Source organism: Henckelia pumila, chromosome 4 (assembly GCF_033568475.1).
Source record: "Henckelia pumila isolate YLH828 chromosome 4, ASM3356847v2, whole genome shotgun sequence".
Lineage (NCBI taxonomy): Eukaryota > Viridiplantae > Streptophyta > Magnoliopsida > Lamiales > Gesneriaceae > Henckelia > Henckelia pumila.
Window position 1 is genome coordinate 197,812,294 of NC_133123.1, and position 22,122 is coordinate 197,834,415.

Sequence of the window (22,122 nt, forward strand, 5' to 3'; positions counted from 1 at the left end):
TCCCTGCCTCTTCAGCCCCGGGCGTCACATTATATATTTGGAATTATTTTGTCGATCTATTTGTGTAGTTGGAAGATGTTATTGATGTGATGGTTTTTGGACTGATGTTGCTGTGATGGAATTCAGAATGATTAATTTTGTGGAAATTGGCTGATTGAATACACGATAAATATAAGCATAAGTCATTTCCTTTGAAACGACCCTTATCATTAACCGACTAAAATTTTTTATTTCGCCTGAAATATAAGCATTAACCGACTGAATATACACATTGAACCGACTGAAATACTTTTATTAACCGACTGAAATATAAGCATACTTTTATATTTTTCATTAAACCAACTGATTTAACACATTCAACCAACTATTATATTTGAATTAACCGACTGCTTTTAAATCTAACCAAATGATATATTTTCATTTACCGACTGATTAAACACATTGAACCAACTGAAATACCTTTATAAACCAACTTATTAAACACAATGAACCAATTGAAATTTTTTATTCCGCCTGAAATATAAGCATTAACCGACTGAATATACACTTAAAACCGACTGAAATACTTTTATTAACCGACTGAAATATAAGCATACTTTTATATTTTACATTTAACCAACTGATTTAACACATTCAACCAACTATTATATTTGAATTAACCGACTGCTTTTAAATTTAACCAAATGATATATTTGCATTTACCGACTGATTAAACAAATTGAACCAACTAAAATACCTTTATAAACCGACTTATTAAACACAATGAACCAATTGAAATTTTTTATTCCGCCAGAAATATAAGCATTAACCGACTGAATATACACATTGAATCGACTGAAATACTTTTATTAACCGACTAAAATATAAGCATACTTTTATATTTTACATCTAACCAACTGATTTAACACATTCAAACAACTAATTTAACACATTCAACCAAATGTTATATTTGAATTAAATGACTTATTAAACACATTGAACCAGCTGAAATATTTTAATGGCCGACATATGCATAAACCGACTGAAACATACTTATAAACCAACTGATAATACTATAAACCGATTGATTGTAGTTTTAACTAATAATCCTTGACAATCATGATCAAATGTAATATTTGCTTCTACATCATATATTATTCTTTGAAAAGACATACTTAATAGATCATAAGCATAAATGATTGATTAACACGTTGAACTAATTAAAACAGACTGAATAAACACATTGAACTATTTGATATATCTCATTGAATCAATTGAAAATATAGTTTACGAAGTTAAAATATAATTACAAAATTTCGGACAATCTTCTTTCGTTCGCATCGACGAACATACGAAACTAATAATATATCAAATGTAGCATATTTTTATATCATTGAACTAATTGACATATAGGATTCAGCCAATTGAAGTGTGATTGTACATTATATTATCATATGTAAATCGTGTAACATACTTCTATATTATATAGTTATGATATCAAGACATTGAATCAACTGAAATATGATTAACACATTGAACCAATTAAAATACTTTAATGGCCAACAGAGACTGATTAATACTAAAGATTTGTGATGTGAAATCAACTGATATATTTGCATTAACCGACTGATTTTACATCTAACCAACTGATATATTTGCATTAACCAACTGATTAAATACATTGAAGATATATACAATAACCGACTGATGTGACACATTCAACCAACTGATATATTTGCATTAACCGACTGATTTTACATCTAACCAACTGATATATTTGCATTAACCGACTTATTAAATACACTGAACCACCCGATATGTACAATAACCGACTGATGTAACACATTCAAAAAACTGATATATTTGCATTAACCGACTGATTAAATACATTGAACCACCCGATATATGTACAGTAACTGACTGATTTCACACATCCAACCAACTGATATATTTTCATTAACCGACTGATTGTAAGAAAAATTAGATCATTTTCCAATACAAAGTTTGATAACATGTTTACAAAATACAACCTACTCGAAAAAACTAAACAACATCCAAATACAACATTTTAAACAAGAAACTAAACAAATTTTTTACATATGAGTCTGTTTATGTGGGCATTTTTTTCGATAATGGCCTGATTCATGACACACACCACATTTTTTACTCCTCTTCCGACCAAACTCTCTTATAAAGGGTATTCTTTCTTTTTGTGCTCTGTCACGTTTCCTCTTGACGTCCGGGGGAAGTACATCATATCGAAAATTATCTGGAATGTTCCATTCACTTTCAATAGGCACCGGATATATAGTACTGACATAAATGAGAGCCCACATTTGAGATGAGTAGTAGGGCGAGCAAAAGTCATACAAATCTAATTTTGCCCAGTAAATTGATGCAATTGCATGAGCACATGGGAGTTTATCAACTTGAAACACTCGACAACTACAAGATTTGTTAGATAAGTTAACAACTTCAATCTTCCCATCACCAAATACTTGATACTCAAATGCATTCAGCTGAGATGCTTTTAAACGTTGTGACAATGTAAAATTAGCTCTCAAGATAGCCTCTGTAGAAGGAGTAAGTGTCGTCGTAGCTGAACCTGTTAATTAAACACACTTAACCAACTTAAATATTTTATTTTCCGACTGAAATATAAACATAAACCTACTGATTAAACACAGTTAATCGACTGAAATATACGCATCAACCTACTGAATAAACACGCTTAACAGACTGAAATATAAGTATAAAACCTACTGATTAAACACACTTAACCAACTGAAATAATTTTATTTTCCGACTGCAATATAAGCATAAACCCGCTAATTAAACACACAACCGACTGAAATAATTTTGCCGACTGAAATATAAGCATAAACCTACCGATTAAACACACTTAACCAACCTAATTAAACACACTCAACCGACTGAAATATCAAAACCTACTGATTAAACACACTTATCCGACTGAAATATACGCATCAACCTACTTAATAAACACACTTAACAGACTGAAATAATTTTATTAACCGACTTACATTTCGAGGCTTGTTGAACCACTTTGAAGTTAATTTGTGAATTTCATCCAACAACGCTACAACAGGTAACTCTCTTTCTTTTTTAAGTATTGCATTTATTGACTCCACTCCATTTGTCGTCATTATATTGTATCTAGCACCGGGAGAATGAGCTCTAGACCATTTGTCAGGAGATGAATGCATTTCGAGATACGATGCAATGTTAGGATACCTTTCTCTCAAACATCTGTACAACTCTTCAAATTAGGATAGTTTGTATGCATATGCTGTTCTCATAAACAAATCAATCCCATCTTTTCCGCCAGATATTCTCTTAAGATTTTGTGAAATATGCCACGAGCAATGTACATGTGACGCATGCTCATATATAGTACGGACATCATTAATAATAGATATATGTCTGTCAGAAATGATTACCAAGTCAGGATCATCATGAATAAACTCCTTTAATTTCTGCAAAAACCAAGCTCACGAATCATCATTCTCAGGTTCAACAATGGCCCATGCTATAGGATACTGATGAAAGTCACAATCTTGTGCAGTAGCAACAAGTAAACAACATCTATATTTGCACTTCAAAAATATTCCATCAACAGATATAACTTTTCTCATTCTACGAAATCCATCAATGCATGCCCCATATGCTAGAAACATATATTTAAATCTACCCTTCGAATCTGTCACCAAATCAGTTATTGAGTCTTTGTTCACTTGCTTCACCATATGCAAATACGAAAGCAAAATTCTATAACTCTCTTCAGGACTTCCAAGTAACTTATCCAAAGAAACTTGTCTTCCCCTCAATGCTTTGAAATAACTAATTTCAACACCTTTATTTTGCATCATCGTGATAATGGCTTTTGGTTTAGGCAAGCTGAGTTGTCCTTTAAAATTTTCAACCAAAATATTTGCTACAAAGTCTGAAGTTGCTTGCCAATGCATTTTCCTCCGATGTGAAAGGTCACAAGTATGGACGTTGCGATAAACATGTATCGAGAATCGTGATGAATTCTTTATTTGTGATGTACGTATTTTCCAACTTCAGCTTGGTGTCACACATTTAACATCATAAACTTTTTTGTTGGATTTTCGAACATCTATTTCAAAGAAGGAATTTAAACGAGTCTTGAACAACTATGTTTGAAATTCATCTCTTCTCTCAAACTCCTAACCGACAAAAAAGTTAGACAAATCATTAAATGAATAAGTCGCATTCCCTTCAACATCTCGTATTTGTGTATTCTGTGTTGTACACAATATACGCCCATCAACATGATTCTCTTCATGATAAGAAGATTCAACTCGTGTATTTCTTGGAGTACACAATGTAAGCTCATCAACATGATTCTCTTCACTCATAACAAGCTCAACTATTTCGGTCACCGCATTATCAATCTCTCTTGTGTGTCATCCATAAAAACTTCATGTTCATTCATTCCATCGTCTAACTCATTTTCAAAAAATACCCCGTCAAAATATTCATCATATGTTCTCTTATCACCACCATATATTTCAGTATCATAATTGGCAACCCTCTCATCATTAAGATCTTTACAAACTTCAACATCTCTAGCATTATCATTTGTTTCATCAATGGTTCTGAAGCCACTTGTTTCTATCAATTCAACATGAAGCAAAGATCTAACATTTGAAACGCCAAAAGACAGATATGTTGCCAATGCACGTGAGCTTTTTATATATATTGGTCTCAGATTGCATGCCTCAAATTTTGGCAAGTAACTTAGCTTCAACACCCTATCATGTCTATCCAATTGAACTGTTTCAAAAATTGCATCTTCAACATCTTCAATACTCACATTACTCTCATCAATAGATATAGCATGTCATCTCGAATTACTTCCATCACACCATGAATATTTATGTTCACCGTCACCTTCCACTCGCCACCAAAATTAATTAAGATTTGAATCATATCTCGGTCCACAAAATCTGTTACAAAAAATAAAAGAATAATAAATAACCAATTGAAAATTAATCAACTAATCGAATGATATTAACCGACTTTAATATAAATCTTAACCTACTGAAATACAACCAACCGATTTTATTCTTGCAACCGACTGTAATATATAACTAAACCAACTGTAATATATAACTAAACCGACTGAAATAAATGTTTCAACAAACGGAATGATATATCAAGTTACTCTTCCACTCAACCATCAAAATTAATTAAAATTTGAATCAAAGCTCAGTTCACAAAATATATTTTTAAAATAAAATATTAATAAATAATCTATTGAAATTAACCAACTAATTGAATGCTAATACCCGACTGTAATATATGGTTTAACTTACTTAAAGGTAACCAACTGATTTAATGTTTTCAACCTACTGTATTATATAATGTAACCGACTGAAATAAATACTTCAATAAAATGAATATGTCAAATTACTTGATAAATGGATAACCCAAAAACATGAAAAATAAATGAACAAACAAAATACCTTATCTTCCAATCATCCTATGAAAAAACATTTTGTGATAATGATAATTTCATTAAGCTTTGGTTTTCATCTACATTTCTTTGGAGAGAAGAAAATGAAGAGGTTAAGAATGCTACAAATTAAATGAAGATTGAGAATGAAAATATGGGAGAAAAAAACAGAAAATGCCGATGAACCAGAATAAGAAAAAAGCGATCAAGAATGAGGAGCAAGAAGAAGGAAACCGTTGTGATTTTGGTGGGCCAAAACCCTATTAGAGATTAATTAAACTTAATATTAAATATTAATTTAAAATAGGTCTATTCACCCAAAACAAATGTGCGGAGCCTTTAAACTTAAAATTTTTTTGTGTGGAGGTCATTTTTGCGACTGACCCTTCAGTGGAAAATTACTTGCTAAATGGATAACCCAAAAACATGAAAAATAAATAAACAAACAAAATACCTTATCTTCCAATCATCCTATGAAAAAACATTTTGTGATAATGATAATTTCATTAAGCTTTGGTAAGAAAATGAAGAGGTTGAGAATGCTACAAATTAAATGAAGATTGAGAGTGAAAATATAGGAGAAAAAAAAAATGCCGATGAACCAGAATAAGAAAAAAGCGATCAAGAATGAGGAGCAAGAAGAAGGAAGCCGTTGTGATTTTGGTGGGTCAAAATCCTATTAGAGATTAATTAAACTTAATATTAAAATATTAATTTAAAATAGGGGTATTCACCCAAAAAAAGAAAAATGTGCGGAACCTTTAAACTTAAAAAATTTTTTGTGTAGGGGTCATTTTTGCAAATGACCCGATTTATCGGCTTGTATTAGTTGGGAAAGCTTAAGCAGGGGGATAAATAAGGAATTTGTTCTAATAGGTCTATTTTTTTAAATGAAAATGTAGAGAGGCTTATTTCTATAAATTTTCTACTGAATGTCTAGTTTTGCTTCTTCTTTTCCCACGTTTGTTATTTGGATGGAAGGAGAATTTCTTTATGGTTGGTTGACTGGTGACGAACAATTTATAAATAGAATGACAACACTTTGACGGATATATAATCCGTCTTCAACTTGTGTTAGCTAGGCCGGGCAAATGATTTAAAATCTGGAAGGCATAAAAGAGTCTTCCTCGATACAACTACACAATGCCCATGAAGATCGAAATTTCCTTCTCTGCCCAAAAAAAGAAAGTCTCGATTTGTTTAATTACTTCAAGTAATTGCTAAATCCCAAGCTAGTATGAGTTCCAATTCAGCCTCCAAATCAAAGCGGAGTTTCAAATCGGTCTCCTCAAATAATTCTTCTCGTAGCAGTGATGACAGGAACGCTAAGAACAGGAAGAAGGCCGCCCAAAAGACCCTAGGCATGGCTTGGGGCGCTAATTCTCGCTCTTCCGCTTTCGGAAACTCCCCCTTCTCCGATTTCGGCAGGTAAACTTTTGTTTTGGTTATCAATTTCAAAGTATTATTTGTAAACTTGTTTCATGAGGCCAAGAAGCTTCTATTGTTTCTGGTTTGTTTTTTTTGGAGATAACTTTGTGGGTGCAACCTTGGTGTAGTTACATGGTTGTGAAGAATCAGAAACTGCATGAGCAGTTTGATGCTGCGGCTTCAAGCTCTTCTCGTAGTGGTTTCAGTTCCGGGAGGTCCATCTTTTCCGGAGTTTCAATTTTTGTTGATGGATACACTGTTCCTTCTAGTCAGGTGTGATCCTTTCCAGTCTTACATTTTCACTCTGAAGATTGCTGAACTACTCAAAATTTGATCTTCAGTTAATTGGTTTGCCCCTTAATAACGTCTATGTTGCATTTGGGATATGTGCTTTTATCCATCCATTCAGCTTTCTTTAAAAGAATCGTGCTTGGACTTATGTATGAAACACATTGAAGTTACACACAAATTATCTTTTCACAGGAGCTTCGTGGATACATGCTGAAGTATGGAGGGCGTTTTGAAAATTATTTTTCTAGGCATCATGTTACTCATATTATCTGCAGTAATCTCCCCAACAGTAAAATCAAGAACTTGAGGTTCGTTATGCAGTTTGTTAATTCGCGTATCAAAAGTGAAGATAGATGTTTCTTAAGATGAATTTGTCAATGATATAGGGCATTCAGTGGCGGACTTCCAGTAGTGAAACCTACATGGGTTCTGGATTCTGTTGCTGCCAATGAACTTTTGAGTTGTAAGTTTTATTTGAAAGGATACTTCAGCTAGGTTTCTCTGTTAATTCTAGATGTAACGTGATTTTGATTCATCTTTGATTCTTTATAATCAAAAGAAACCTGGGATCATACGTTGGTCAAGACATTGAAGAACTACCCTAAATGTTACCAGGATAGGAGAGTTGGTGAAAAGTAATTAACTTTTCTACTGGTTTGGATATGTCTTAGCTACTTCTATAGCACATTTAACATTTAGAAGTATTGGCATTTCAGCGTAATCAATTATAAAAGTTACCTTGAAATGCAGTATACTTCTCTTGTAATTAATTTTTCAGTGGCTGCAGTAAATCATTCCTTGTAGCGTGCCAGTGTGGTATGTATGATATCTCATTGTTTAGCCTTTAGTTCTGAATATATAAGAATTGGCATGACATGGTCGTGAATACTTCATAAATAATGACACAACACTATTGAGATTTGAGAATGCTTCTCAATTAATTTATTGACCATAGGGCAATTTTGTTTCTAAATGTTCCTCATGGAATGAAGTTAACACTTCATGAAAAATGTTTTTATGAACCTATATCTGAAGTTTTCACTTGGTGTGTTTTTAAATCGAACAATACATTTCCCTCTTAAATTTGGAGAAAAACTTTAGCTGTTTAACTATAAAATGTGGAACCATCATGTCCCTTGTTTTATTATTCTCGTAGGGATTCCTTATCAGCTGGAGCAGGTTGTAACTGAGAGTGATGGCCAACCTAAGTTATCTGCCTTTTTCACTGTCAAGAACAGTCGAGTATCTGATATCGAATCTTCATTTCTCGATGGTCAATCAATGACTGAATATGATAATCCATCATTGAACAAGATGGATTCTAGTTTATCTGAGGAGCACAAGTCTTTAGAGGAGGGAGACCAGAGCAGTGTGGAACTTGATGAACTTTGGCAAGGGAACAGAGATAAGTTGATAGCTGAAGAGTCAGCATGCAGTGTAGAAAGTCGCTGTGAAATTAGGCCCATGTCTAGCAATTGCGAGGTTTCTGATGAAGCATCAAGCCTAAGGACTAATTTGCCTCCTAATCAACGTCATTCAACTCTGACAGATCCCAATTTTGTAGATAATTATTTTAAAGTAAGAACTTGTAATTCTTGGAAATAATTTTTTTCAGCTTACCTTTTGTTATCACTTTCACACACTATTAAAAAAATCTGCACAAGCATCGGTTTGAGATGTTTGTGAAATCTGAACGCCCTAAATAGTAAGATTCACCAGTTAAGCATGACTTTCTAACACTGCGGACAGAGAAATTTAACTTTTCTCTAGGCCTCAAAGTTGGTGTTTCGAAGTTTTTTCTCCTGAATTTTTCTGTCTTCTTATGAATATAAATAATCCAATAAATGGGGTTTTACAATTGTTTGAGCCTGGGGGTGGGTATCATAATCATCTCTGCAAAGAATCAATTGAATAGTTGTTTTAAATACGAATTAAAGCAGTTGAAAAGATCTGGAATGTACCTCTGTAAATAATTTTGTTAGGTCTTATTATGTGTTTCTGTCTTAAGGTGTGGACCTTTGAACCTGGTGTGATATATCAAAAAATGAGCTAATTTTCATTTATACTTTAGCTTCATTTTTTACGTTGAACTTAAAATATTTGGATTAAAATTTTTAGTCTGTAATTTTGAAAGTCCCTTGAATTGAATGTACGAACTTTTTTCTGCAGAATTTGTATTATTATACACTTTGTAGACTTGGATTAAGAAGCCTTAATATGACGTGGGAGCTTCAATGCATAGCATTTTGACCTGTACAATCGAACTTTTTTGTGATTCAGCGGGTTTATTTCTTTCCATGTCCAATCTGTTGCTTCTTTTGCTTCGTAGAATTAATTGAGCAAAGTTTTATTGATGTATTGAGGGAAATAATTTGTTTTCCTCAATCAGGATATTTTAAATATTTTGTTATAGGGTGCTGGTATTCTGATGTCTAATGCATTTGATATACAGTACTATAGTTGACTTGTTCTGTGGCTGATTGGTGTATGATTAAGATTGCAATCAGGCATTGTTTTCTATACTTGTAGGATTATTATTTTTCGCCTTTTTTGATTTGAGATTCTCTATCTTGTTTCTTTTTATTTGCTTCAGTTTGTTTCCTTGGTGATTCTGTTTTATCTTTTGAACTGTTTGTTCATTCAGATTAACTATACTTTCCTGGTCAAATGGTTTAGCTTTTGTACTTGAAATAATATTGATTGTCGAGCGTCTAATTAGATTTTCCCCTCAGAGTTCTAGACTGCATTTTATTGGCACTTGGAGAAACCGTTACCGTAACCGCTTTCCTAGCTCTTCTAGTGGTTTTACTCACAAAAATTCTATTCTCAACTCTGCTGCAAAGACTCAGAAGACAGTCGTAGTACACATGGACTTGGTATGTATGATACAGGGAAGTTAGGATTCAGTATAATTTCCTTCTCTTGATTTTTCCTTCCTATTTGCATACATGATTTATCTCCCAACTCTTGCCAAATTAATTTAAATGAAAATGGTAAGAGTATATGTCTTCTTTTGGCTCGTTATATTATAGTCATTCGGTCCCTATCCTTTCTTTCTATCATTTGTTTCAAAAATAATCTTGCAAAATTGTATATCTATCCAGGATTGCTTCTTTGTATCAGTGGTCATCAGGAACCATCCTGAATTACAGAACAAACCTGTTGCAGTATCCCATTCTGATAATCCCCGTGGTACTGCTGAAATTTCATCTGCCAATTATCCTGCTCGAGATCATGGTTGGCTTGTCATCTGAAACTGCAGCTTTTCGTTTTCTCTCATGTATATTGGTGTTTGATACATTGCATGTCTCTAGGAGTAAAGGCCGGAATGTTTGTTAAAGATGCCAAAGTTCGATGCCCTCAGCTAATTATAGTTCCATATGATTTTGGAGCTTATGAGAAGGTATTTATTAGGCTTTTTTTTGTGGATTTTGTAAATCTAATGTTTCTATTGTAATTATATCAACCTAACTCTCGTATCTTTCATGACTGTGCATTACATGGCTCTTTGATGTGACACATCTCGCTTTACAGGTAGCAGATCAATTTTATGACATTTTGCACAAGCACTGCAAGAAGGTGCAGGTGGGGCCTTGAAAACATTTTTAAGGAGGTTTCAGACCTTTCATATCTTAATATGAGAGTTTTTAATGCAGGCTGTCAGTTGTGATGAAGCTTTTTTGGATATTTCTGAGTCAGAAGTGGGGGACCCTCTATGCTTATCTTCAGTAATTAGAAAGGAGATATTTGACACCACAGGATGCACTGTAAGTGCGGGAATCTCAAGCAACATGCTTATGGCTCGCCTTGCCACAAAATCTGCAAAACCTAATGGCCAGTATTACCTTCCTCCTGAAAAGGTAAATACCAGCTCTAAAATGTCCTGTTATTATACTTGCTTCAGAAAAGTCTCACCTTGGGTGACTAGTCTGTTTTCGTCTTTTGGCTGTTATTCGCAGATTTTCACTAGCAACCTTCCTCATTCACTTTCCTGTATTTTCTATTTATCTGGAGGCGTGCCCTATTCTTTGTGCGACAGCTATAAACTGGTCTATGCAAATTGAATGGAAATAAGTCCATAATCATTTTTGCAGCAATGATTTAACAATGCCACCATAACACTCGAAATACTAAGTCAGCCATGCAGGAAAATCTATTGCTTTTTCTGAGGTTTTACTTTAAAGATGTTGAGTTTTTTTCTAGTTTTTTAAATATAAAATAATTTACGTCAATCGGGAGAAGTGGTAATGTTTGGAAACAAGATATTTTTCCTTCATCATATGGTTTTGTGAAAAAGTATAAAATTAAAGTAAAGAATTACTGTGTTTCAGATTTATTTGGCCTGTTTGGTAATGTTCTTTCAGTTGAGAAACTGACTGAAAGTTACATCACATATAAATTTTACGCCACATCTCTCTAAGCCCACATTATTTTCTTCTGGATTCAGAGCATTTTTTCACTTGGTGTGCAAGTTAGGGAAAAGAGCAGTCAAATGATGCCCTAAATTACTGCTTTCAAGTGATGCTATTTTGTTTTTTTCTTTTCTTTCTAATTGACAGATGGTTCCACTGACAAGTCCTTGATTGTATGCTTGTATGAAGCTTTATTTTTTCCCACTTTTTGAAATTTTCACAATTTTTTGTTTGCATATTGTGTATCACGAAACTTAATTGGAAATCCTTGCATGCAATCCGAGGTTCACTTTTTATTGTTGATACAAGAGTTCCATAGACCCGCTATCTTGGAAAAACCAAGGTTAGTTAAAGGCCAAAAAAGAGAAAGGAAAGTGCAGTCCAATTTATCTGGACACTTTAGTTGTTGACAATGGGCAGGCAAATCCAAAACTACAGCCTTTTGCCGTAAAATAACTTGATTGGTCAAGGAATGCATCAGATTTTTTTATCTGATGGTGAATCTTACATTAGCCCCAAGAAATATATCTATGGCTTAAAATCCTATGTTGGTGAATGATAAAATGGCATGTTCCTGCTTTCTTTTTCTTTTCAGAAATTATCTAAGGCTCAGTATCTACAAATGATTGAGAATATGATTACATGTTGTTAAGATATAGTGAATTCTAGGAAATTTTAATACTGATATATCATCAAAAAAGTGTTCTTACTTTTTATCCTGTTTAAGTTGAGTTATTTACAGGACCTCAAATTATTTGCGTGCTCTTAAGTTTAAACTAGTAAAGGTTGTCCTAAACCTTTTCATATTTCAGGTTGATGATTATTTATGCACACTACCAGTCAAGGCGCTTCCTGGAATTGGTAATGTTTTGGAGGAAAAGTTGAAGAAAATACGCGTGGAAACTTGTGGGGAGCTCAGGTTACTCTCCAAGGTGGTCATTTACTTTAAGTCGATTGGATGTCTTTGTTTGATGCCTTTTAAAACCCAAATATATATCTCGACTTCAGTTTTCTTGTATTCTTGCATTTTGTCAAATTTACCAGTTTGTCACCTTGTATTATTAAAGCATGTTGATCGAAGAATAAATTGTATTCAATGTTTGTTTCATTTTCCAGAAACAATTTCTCATTCTCAGGTATAATTATAAAAAATTAATACTGTCATTTCCCCAATACAAAACCAAACGTAATTATTTTCCAAAAATCTTCTCCCAAAACACCCAAAATAAAACCAAATTTTGCAATAAATTTCTGGCACAGACTAATGGTTGTATCCCTTCCTTCTCACTGGAACATTCATGTGACTTTTCATTATGCGCAATTGCAGTGTGAATTCATTTTTCCCATCGTTTTTTAGATTGCCTGCAAATTAATTTCCTCACAAAGATGTCAAATTATCATAAATTTAATACCTCTAGGTTTTTTAGTTCTCTGTAAAAATTTTATTAGAATCTGTTCACTGTCTACTCTCAAGCTTTCACTATTCAATATTCGTGGTCCCACTATTGGCTGAACCGCATGAAACTTGGTTCAAGCCAAGTCTGTTAACAGTGTAACAGAACTGAATGAATCTACTGCTGATGGAATTAATAGAAAAAAAATTGATTTCTGGGGATTTATGGCTATCACATTTACTGGACATTTTTTGTTTTTGTTTTTTGTTTTTTCGACTTTCTATTTTCTGATGTTTTCAGGAGTCTCTTCAAAAGGATTTCGGAATGAAAACTGGAGAGATGCTGTGGAACTACTGTAGAGGGGTAGACAATAGAGTGGTTGGAGTTATTCAGGTGGGTAGGCTAGGGTTCTTTCTTGTGGCATTTCAAGCTTCATCTTCTTATGAAGTCGAGTAGTGTTCTTCAGATGCTTTGATCAATTTTTTATGTCTAAACTTACATTCTTACTTCTTGATGTCTTTCCATATGTCGGTTGTTGTTATTATCAAGGAACAGACATTGCTGGTGTGGTGCCTAGTGTGTTAGACATGGTTTCAGAATTTTTTATATCATTCCAAATGTGTGGGGAAAAAATATAATATTTGTTCAGGTAGGTTATAGGTACATGAAACATCCATAGAACCGCAGATAATATTTCCCAGTTGCATGGAATGTTGTATTCTTTAGGAATCAGTACCGGTTGGCTTTTAACACCTTTATTCTGCATGTTTTGCTCTATGTGGGTTAGCAGCCATATAATACCACATCTTAGCCTATTCCTTAAAGAACAGGCCAAATATTTTTATGTCTTGGTGGATGTTGCATAGCATCCATATATATAAGCTTTCCATGGTTCATGTGTTAGTGCATACTGTCTAGTCATGTAACATGTGCCCCAACGTGGGAGCAGCATTTAGATGGATTTTGTAAGTTATCACCCCCCATTTCATTTTTATTTTTCCCGAACTGTCTTAAATTTGTGGTTTTGTCCTGTGTATGTGGTTTGCCCTTTTGCAGGGAAGCAAGTCCATTGGCGCTGAAGTTAATTGGGGTGTGAGGTTCAGGAATATGAAGGATGTCAGTGGTCCATTGTCTTACTAACCTTCATATTGTTTTTCGAGTCTTACCAACCTTTCTTATTTTTTGACCAAATTCCTGTTGTTAATTTTTTTCCTGGTTTCAGACTCAGCATTTTCTCACGAATCTGTGCAAGGAGGTTTCGCTGCGATTGCAGGGATGTGGAGTGCAAGGGCGGTCTTTTACTATCAAGGTTTTCCCTTATTTTAATCATTTTGAGGCTTTAGAAGTGTGCGTGGTGTTATTGTACTGCCACGTACCTGGATAGATGTAAAACTTAAGAGATGCAAGACAATTTTAGCCATTGAATCACATCTTTGATACATTAAGCAATGGTGTCGATTTAAAAAAACAATGGTGTCGATTCAGATAAAGAAGAGAAGAGCTGATTCTGCGGAGCCAGTGAAGTATATGGGCTGTGGAGACTGTGAGAATCTTAGCCATTCTATGTCGGTAATGTTGTATTCGCGTCAACCTTTATCCTTTTGGTGTATTTATAATAAGAAACCCTTGCACATGTTCTTATAGCTATGATTTCATGACAGATTCCGGATGCAACTGATGATGTGGGCGTGCTTCAGAGGTTGGCTACTAAGCTCTTTGGGTATTTCCATATAGGTAGTCAATTACAGTTTATTTTATTGTTCCCACAATAATTTGTTATTTCTGGACCTCGTTTACTTACTGGGTAACTTCTGCATGTTTGTTCATTTTTTTGATCATTCGTCCTTGTGGCTTGTTGGAAATGAAATGTAGCTCTGCTTTCTTATTTGTTCAGTTTGCATGTTTGTGTGCATTACATGTTGATACTAAATACAAAACTAGTAATTTTATTTGGTTTAAACGTCCACTGGTTGATGCTCTCTCTCTTGTAATCATCACTATGATTTTACACGCTGATTTCTAAATTTTGTTTGTTATTTCACCTGTCCTGCTTTAGCTCCATTCAAATTGCTTCATTTTTTTAGATAACATGACGATTGATGTGCAGACGTTAGAGATATTCGAGGCATGGGCTTGCAGGTCTCGAAACTTGAAGGTTCGGATGAGAGCAAGCAAGGTATGTTCCTCTATCACTTCTCGGAACTGTATTATTTTTAAGAACACGAGTTTGTTAGTGCAGTTTCCATTTTTCTTCGTCTTTGTTGTTTAATTGTTTTATTTAATAACTGGTTCTTTACTTGGTGTTGAAGTTCAAGAGAGAAATTCAATTCTTTCTTGGCTTGCCTCCTCCTCGAAAAAGGATAGAATCCAAAGTGGTGATCTTTCCAACCATGGTGATTCAGGTGACCAAAGATTTCGTGATGAATTATTTTTTTGTCCCAAGTAGAGCATCAATTATTAAATGGATTTTTAAAATTTATCACAGGGGTTCCCTTTTTAATGTTTGGTGTTTACTTTCTAAGATCAAACTTATTAGCAGAAATATGTTAGTATATTTGCACATTCTTTGAGAGAGATTTCTTTTTCTAGTAGATCTCAAATCATGGCATATCACATTGTGACATAACGTTAGTGTAAAGTTTCAAAGCTTTTGGTTTGAATACGAGATAAGAAAATTATATTCTGAAGAAGTAAAAAGGATTAGTCGGCAGTCGCTAAAATTAATGATTATGTCGTGAGTTATAAAAAGGAGGAAAAAGAAAATTTGAGGGGGGAGACTGAATATGCGTGTTTGTTTCGATTTTTGGGATTAGAATTTCTCCGAAAAATAAAACAGAAAAAGGTCAGTTTTTCCACCTAAATGTACATAGTTGGAATAAATTTTAATGTCTTTTGAGCATCTACCACCCTCCTTACTCAATAATGAGGCTTCCCCATGTTTTTGTAGAGTTTCCAGCCTCATCTTTCTTTCATATGCTGTTGAAATTTTTTTTAGGGTTTTATATCTAGATTTCATTATTCTTTCCTTCTAGTTCCTTTTCTACTCATCCTACTTCCTTCCCTCTAGCATGTATAGGAGGGGTTGAAACGTGAAACCAGGCACAAAGCAGCAATTTTCCACCTCATGCGTCACTTCATTATTTAATTCCATCTGTTTTGCGTTATTTTCTTACTGTTAATTTTCTGTGCATGACACCATGTTTTTCATCTCCTTCATACTTTACCCCATGTTGCTGAATGCTGTTCCATTGTAGTATTCCCGTGTAACTCTTATAACCTGTGTCTGTACTAGGAACTCTACTTATACTCGTGATAAATTTTAATTATATAGCATGAAAAGCTGTGCTGGTTTAAGGCATTTTAAGAAAGCTTCTTTTATACAACACTAATTTACATTTATCTTTTCTTGATTTCATTCTAAAGGTTTTGTGCTTCATATGGTTTCTTGATTACTGAATCTCATGAAGTTCAGGGTCAACTACACTCTAATATCAGTACACGATTCTCTGTTGAAACAGGCGCCGGCTTGTCCAGCTCTGAAATTGCAACCCTTCCTCCTCTTCACGACCTGGATATGACAGTTATAAAGTCTCTTCCACCTGAAGTTGTTTCAGAAATTAATGATATGTATGGTGGAAAGCTATTCGGTTTTGTATCAGATAATAAAGGCAACTTTGTTAATACAAGCGTTATATGTGATGCTTCACTCAGCGGCAAAGGTAAATATTTTATAATTTCTGTAACGGAGGCTTTTGTGTTTGTAAGTTTTTTATGAGAATTTTCTTTAGTGTTAGGCATAAAATTCGATGAAAAGGAATCTCGTCATGCTCATCCAGTAAAATCAAATATTACTGCTGTTGGCAATGAGGTATTGGCTGCGCTACTTGATCCTTTTTGTCCGATGATATGTCCTGCTTTCGACATGAACGCAACAGTGAAGAAAGTCTGTGTGTTTAGTCTTGGTTTTTCATTAAAACTTTGCATCCAAAGCATGATCCACTTTGTAATTTGAACCGTTGTTACATATGTGTAATTATTGAAATGCTTATATGGTTACCTTGCTGCATGTTTTATAACAGTCTGCATATAAACCATTTATAAGATTAAAATGAAGTTAAGGATAATATCTGGAACCAATTTTGGACTTTAGTTAATATTATGATAAATATATTTTGTATTAAAAATTATGATAATATTTGATATCATTTTGTTGTGTTTTAGATCCGATCACTGTTTTCTATACACTTATTTTATTATGTACATTTTTTTCTGCACTAATTTTGTGTCTTTCCATCATTATTCTCTTCAGGAAGAGGACTTGAAAGGAAAAAGAATTGTCCCTGAGCTTTCATTCGATCTATTGGTGCAAGATGAGAAAATTCAGGTAATGTTGTTGATGCTTGTGTTCCTTGTTCTTTATTAGGCTGCTTGATCATATATTTTGTTTTCTGTTGAAAAGCAGTGTGGTGATGAAGCAACCCTCGTTTCTGTATCCTCTTCAGTTTCTCCTAAAACTCTAATGCCCGCATCTCTTAGTCAAGTAGATTGCTCCACTTTGCTACAACTTCCTGAAGAGTTGAGAAAAGACATACTTGAGCATCTTCCTGCCCACAGAAGACCAGAATTTGCTAAAGGTTCTTCCAGTAACTTAACCAATAACTGGACTGAATTTGGGGATTTGGAGTCAAACATTAATCTTTGGATCGGAAATCCTCCACGATGGGTTGACAAGTTCAAAACCAGCTGCAGTTGTATGTTGAACCTTTTTGCGAAGTTGTATGAGTCTGGACCCTGTGGTCCTTTGTCCTCTTTACTGCAGCAGATTATGTCTGAGATTAAGGTGTCCTCAGAAGTGACCGATGATGAACTAGATAATACGGCTAGTTGCATGCATGAGCTTTTCAAGCAATATGTTGATCTCAAGATTGAAACAGATATGGAGGAGATTCATTTTTGTTTATGCCTTTTGAGAAGGTAAGTATAGATTTGTTGCATGTCGTAATGAGTGCTGTGCGTGAGAACTGAGTTCTAACTAGTGAATTTAGTAGTTTATAAAGAGTATATATGAGTTCTAGGTTGATCAGTACTTAGAAGTTCTTATTATGAGCTCATACAAAGTACAAATTTGAACTTTAGGTTAGGCTTGAACCAGTCAGGTTGTTTTCAACCATGATATAATGTTGGAATATTAATGATATGACCTTCAAACAAAAAAATTGTTAAGTTCAAGATTTTGCTTTAGGTTGAGACATGCTGTCAATTTTTTAAATCTGAGGTTAAAAGAGTTTTAATTTCAATGGAATGTACATTTGCCCTGGTCATACTTTTTCTGATATTATAAATTGCATCATATTTGCTGTTATAATTTTTTTTACCTGCAATTATGAAAACTATGAACGCTTTTCCACTTTGTAATTTTTCGTGTATCATTAACTCGGAATATTTTAAATTAGTCTATGTGGCTTGTATCTGCGTTTGCATTTCTGTGAATTAATCACCAATTGCTCATTGCCCTGTTTCGCAGGTTAACAGAGAGATCGAAACTTTTTGTGCAAGCCTACAACAGCATCCTCCCTCATTTGCAGGTTCCATCAGCTCTTTACATTTTCTCCACCGAAATTCCCCACGATCGTACAAAATGAAAAAAAAGCAAACTTGATGGCAGTGGTGGTTTCTTTCAGATTTTCACCGTTTTTATCCTGCTATCATTTTCACCAAGCCTTCTTTAATTTTTCTTGTTCTTAAACTTTAAATGTACTTATAATGTGTTTTGCGACGTTTTGGAATGTAGGCATCTATGAGTGAATACTATGGTGGAATTCTTAATATCCCATCAACGAAGAATTAGTTACGTTCAGATAGTGATGTGCAAGAACCATTGGAATCAGGAAGTGAGCGAAAAACTGTACTGACTGATCTGTACCTAGGTGTGAACTTTTCTCTATTGCAGATTCTCATTTGGCTAACTAATTTAATGACAGTTTCTGTCCACTAGTTATGACTGCAAAATTGTCTGAACAAGGTGTGCAAATAAACTATTTCTATGTAGATTCACTAAGTTAAAGAACACAGCTAAGATTTTTTAAAAATGATTCTAGAATATGTTATTGGATTTTCTAACAGGACATCAGACTCATTAAGATATAAAGTTTGATGAACTTTCTCACTCACGTAGGACTGTCTGAGATGTTCTACATTGTTGCATATTTAACAGGATGTTAGACTCGTAAAAATTCAAAGTTCGAAGATTTTTTTGCTCAGGTTGTTGCATGGAGCCGCTGTAATTTGTTTCCTGAGAGGAAGGTGAACTTAACGAAACAAGTGTTATGTTCGGTTGTCGGCGAGAGGGTAATACCTGCTAAAGATAATGGACTTAGAATGAACTTAACGAAACAAGTGTTAATCTTGTCTAATGATTGAATTTCCACTAACAAAAAAAAGATATACCATTTATTATATTTTGGTTTCGAATAAATCCAACTAGTTGCTAAACTAAATAACCAGTAATCTTATAATAGAGAAAAAATATATGCTTGTCCTTTGCTGACTAATGATATAGTCTTAGTGTCTTACGATTTCATTGACTAAAAAAGTCATATAATGGAATGGAATGTGTTGTTAAAATGACAAGATTCATATAGTAAAATAAATTAATAATAATAATCAATATTTGTGCTGTGTATTTGCTAGGAAAATCTGTGTACCAACTATGAACCGAGGATATAGTAAGAATGCTGATTATGGAAAGATGACACGCCAGGTATGTTTGTTATATTGTTACCTTATGATGTTAACTTTTGAAATTCCAATCTTGATTCAAGGACTTTTGTGTTGCATGAAAATTTTACCGAAAATTTGTTTTTTAACTCGGACAAAGTTAGTTTTATTTATTTTGATTTGGGAGCATTTTTAGATATTTTTGAAAATTCAAATGCACACCTAGCATTTGGTAGATAATGTATTGAACTCTCTGGCTGTTTGTTTTTGTTTCCCTTCATTCCTTTCTCCTTGTGATCAAATTGAGAACAGAAAAATCATTGCTGCCCTGAAATTCCATTATTTTCTGTTATAATATCTTTTAACGAATACGACTAAAGATAATTATGCAAAAATTACTGAATTATCCTTCCAAAATTTTCTAATGGTTCATCCATCAACTGGGGTTGGTTTTATTCGATATAGTCGCTTTATCTAAAACTTTAAAACTCGTTTGCACGTGCCTGAGGTGCTCCATTCCGCAATTGAAGCACAAAAATCTTTGTGATACGATCCACCACCTCCCACTGCCTTTCTTGTCATTTCCTTGGAAGCCTTTGCTGGGAATCTCATTTCATATGCTTCTCCAACCATGTTGTGCTGCACTTCCTCTGCCAAGGTGGTGGTGCCATTTCTTACTGCCTAAAGAAACTCCAAATTCTAATTCTTGTAAACTTGCCACCAATGTCTCATTAAAAAAACCGTCTAGCAACCATGAGCTATACTAGCATATGCAAACCTGCTCACACTACCTCTACTGATGAATTCCATCCACAACGAGTCAGTCACAAAAGCCCCGATGGCTGGAGGATGAAGAATCACCATTTGGGGTGCCCGTACTATTATCATTATCCCATTGCCTTTCTTTCTGCCATCTTTACTTTCGTCTTACTTTTCACCTTTTCTCATTTCCCAAATGAAAGGCATCAATCGTTTTTGCAGTTTCATGTAATGAATCAAGTTTCTAACTGGCCGTGCTTCCGAAACAATTAACTAACAGAATTGGGCTTCTTGGAATCCAGGCACGTCGAGCATTATTGCACATCAATGGTTGATTTCTTCCCTCTTTGTACTTTCTTCATCTCCATTGTTACACAACAATAGGGGCTTATGTTCCAGACCCTCCTCCCAGAAACTTCTTGATCAGTATAATGCAGCTCAAGCTCTATAAGCTGTTTAACGATAACTGACTCTTGATTCCATTGTTGAAACTCAGGTGCTTGAGCTTCCCACAAGCTTCAACTGTTGCGAAACATCGGGCAAAACAAATGGTTCTGAACAAGACAACATTTGTTGTAAGGACTTTGATAGCATAGCGCCTCAGTTGTTCTCAAGCACACCTCACAAAGAAACTGGTTCCATGGAAAACCAATCTCGGGGTACAGAATTTTGCAGCAGAACCAACAATCCCATGTCCAGAACATGTCAGAAACAACACAACCGGAATTGATTTCTTGGATGACTTTCTCAACTGGTTCTTGCAGCGAATCAAGGGTTTCGCAAACTTTCCAATTATTCATCCGTGATGAACTGGGTTAAAACTCGCTATATAATCAGGCAATCCTGACGCCTGAGGTGGGAAATTTGATCATCTTCAAACCAATATCAAACCCCTATTTTTAGACATTTGTTATGGGTTCTGAAAATGCAGGATTTTTTCACACCTGACGACGTGAATAATTTGGCCATTTGTTGCTTTGTGTCATGTGGCAATGTGCCATTAATGGGAAGAAAGTATGTGACTGATTCGATTCATCACTAAATTAACCGACTCAGCAACATGTTCTTGACCCCAGCAAAAAAAAAAAAAACCGCATATTCTTCACTATGTTCAAGGAAGAAAACCAGGCTCAAGAATTAGAAAGATTGAAATCTTGTTCCACTGAGGATACATGAGCCATAACTTTGTGTGAATTGTGATCATCTGTATCTCATGTGAGTAATACAGAGTTCTCTGAGTCACCAACCAATGTGTACATGTAATATTTGCTCCTCCACTTCCCACCATTTGCAACACAAGTCGAAAACCCAAACCATCTTGAAGAAAGGAATTCAGACATACTAAGTTATTTAACCACGCGGTGCAGGCAAGTTTCGTCATTCGCCCATTTCCACCAAAAACCTTGTTTATCCTTCCAAATCCAATGTCAAAAATTTCCAAACAAAATTCTAAGATGTATACCTTTATACTCTTAAAATTTGTGTTTATGGGTCTTTTAATCTGTTTATTGATTTGAAATAATTAAAATTAAAATTATTGTAAAAACTAAAAATGTTTCTTCACGTTTGATCTCCTATTAAACTTACAAAACTTGAAGTTTGAGACATCCGTTTCTCATTGCGTATTTTGGATCTAGAC

General features: G+C 34.3%; 1 protein-coding gene across 5 annotated transcripts; it reads left to right on the top strand.

Moving 5' to 3' along the window:
- The first annotated feature begins 6,495 nt into the window (after positions 1 to 6,495).
- Positions 6,496 to 21,959, top strand: LOC140860161 (DNA repair protein REV1). 5 transcript variants are annotated; one of them, XM_073263008.1, is made up of 28 exons: positions 6,496 to 6,910; positions 7,039 to 7,183; positions 7,394 to 7,509; positions 7,588 to 7,664; positions 8,358 to 8,779; positions 9,934 to 10,077; positions 10,306 to 10,438; positions 10,516 to 10,604; positions 10,736 to 10,786; positions 10,858 to 11,061; positions 12,426 to 12,545; positions 13,308 to 13,400; positions 14,064 to 14,123; positions 14,230 to 14,316; positions 14,493 to 14,576; positions 14,669 to 14,741; positions 15,115 to 15,183; positions 15,317 to 15,409; positions 16,526 to 16,726; positions 16,796 to 16,875; positions 17,317 to 17,391; positions 17,470 to 17,981; positions 18,532 to 18,592; positions 18,799 to 18,934; positions 19,269 to 19,355; positions 19,698 to 19,767; positions 20,706 to 20,813; positions 20,980 to 21,959. In XM_073263008.1, exons 1-24 carry the CDS (start codon positions 6,720 to 6,722, stop codon positions 18,853 to 18,855), a joined length of 3,237 nt encoding a protein of 1,078 aa, XP_073119109.1. In that variant the 5' UTR covers positions 6,496 to 6,719; the 3' UTR covers positions 18,856 to 18,934; positions 19,269 to 19,355; positions 19,698 to 19,767; positions 20,706 to 20,813; positions 20,980 to 21,959. The 5 variants fall into 5 exon arrangements, with proteins under 5 accessions (XP_073119109.1, XP_073119110.1, XP_073119106.1 ...); XM_073263009.1 differs by lacking the exon at positions 20,706 to 20,813 and having other exon boundaries at positions 20,980 to 21,958; XM_073263005.1 differs by lacking the exon at positions 19,269 to 19,355 and having other exon boundaries at positions 20,980 to 21,957.
- Positions 21,960 to 22,122: the final 163 nt, after the last annotated feature.

What these genes read in the sequence shown, in the direction of transcription:
- LOC140860161 (XM_073263008.1), top strand. Translation starts at nt 6,720, where the DNA reads ATGAGTTCCAATTCAGCCTCCAAATCAAAGCGGAGTTTCAAATCGGTC. An exon ending in ATTTTGGAGCTTATGAGAAG is followed by an intron (nt 10,605 to 10,735) that starts GTATTTATTAGG and finishes CTCGCTTTACAG; the next exon opens with GTAGCAGATCAATTTTATGA. An exon ending in TTCGGATGAGAGCAAGCAAG is followed by an intron (nt 15,184 to 15,316) that starts GTATGTTCCTCT and finishes TTGGTGTTGAAG; the next exon opens with TTCAAGAGAGAAATTCAATT.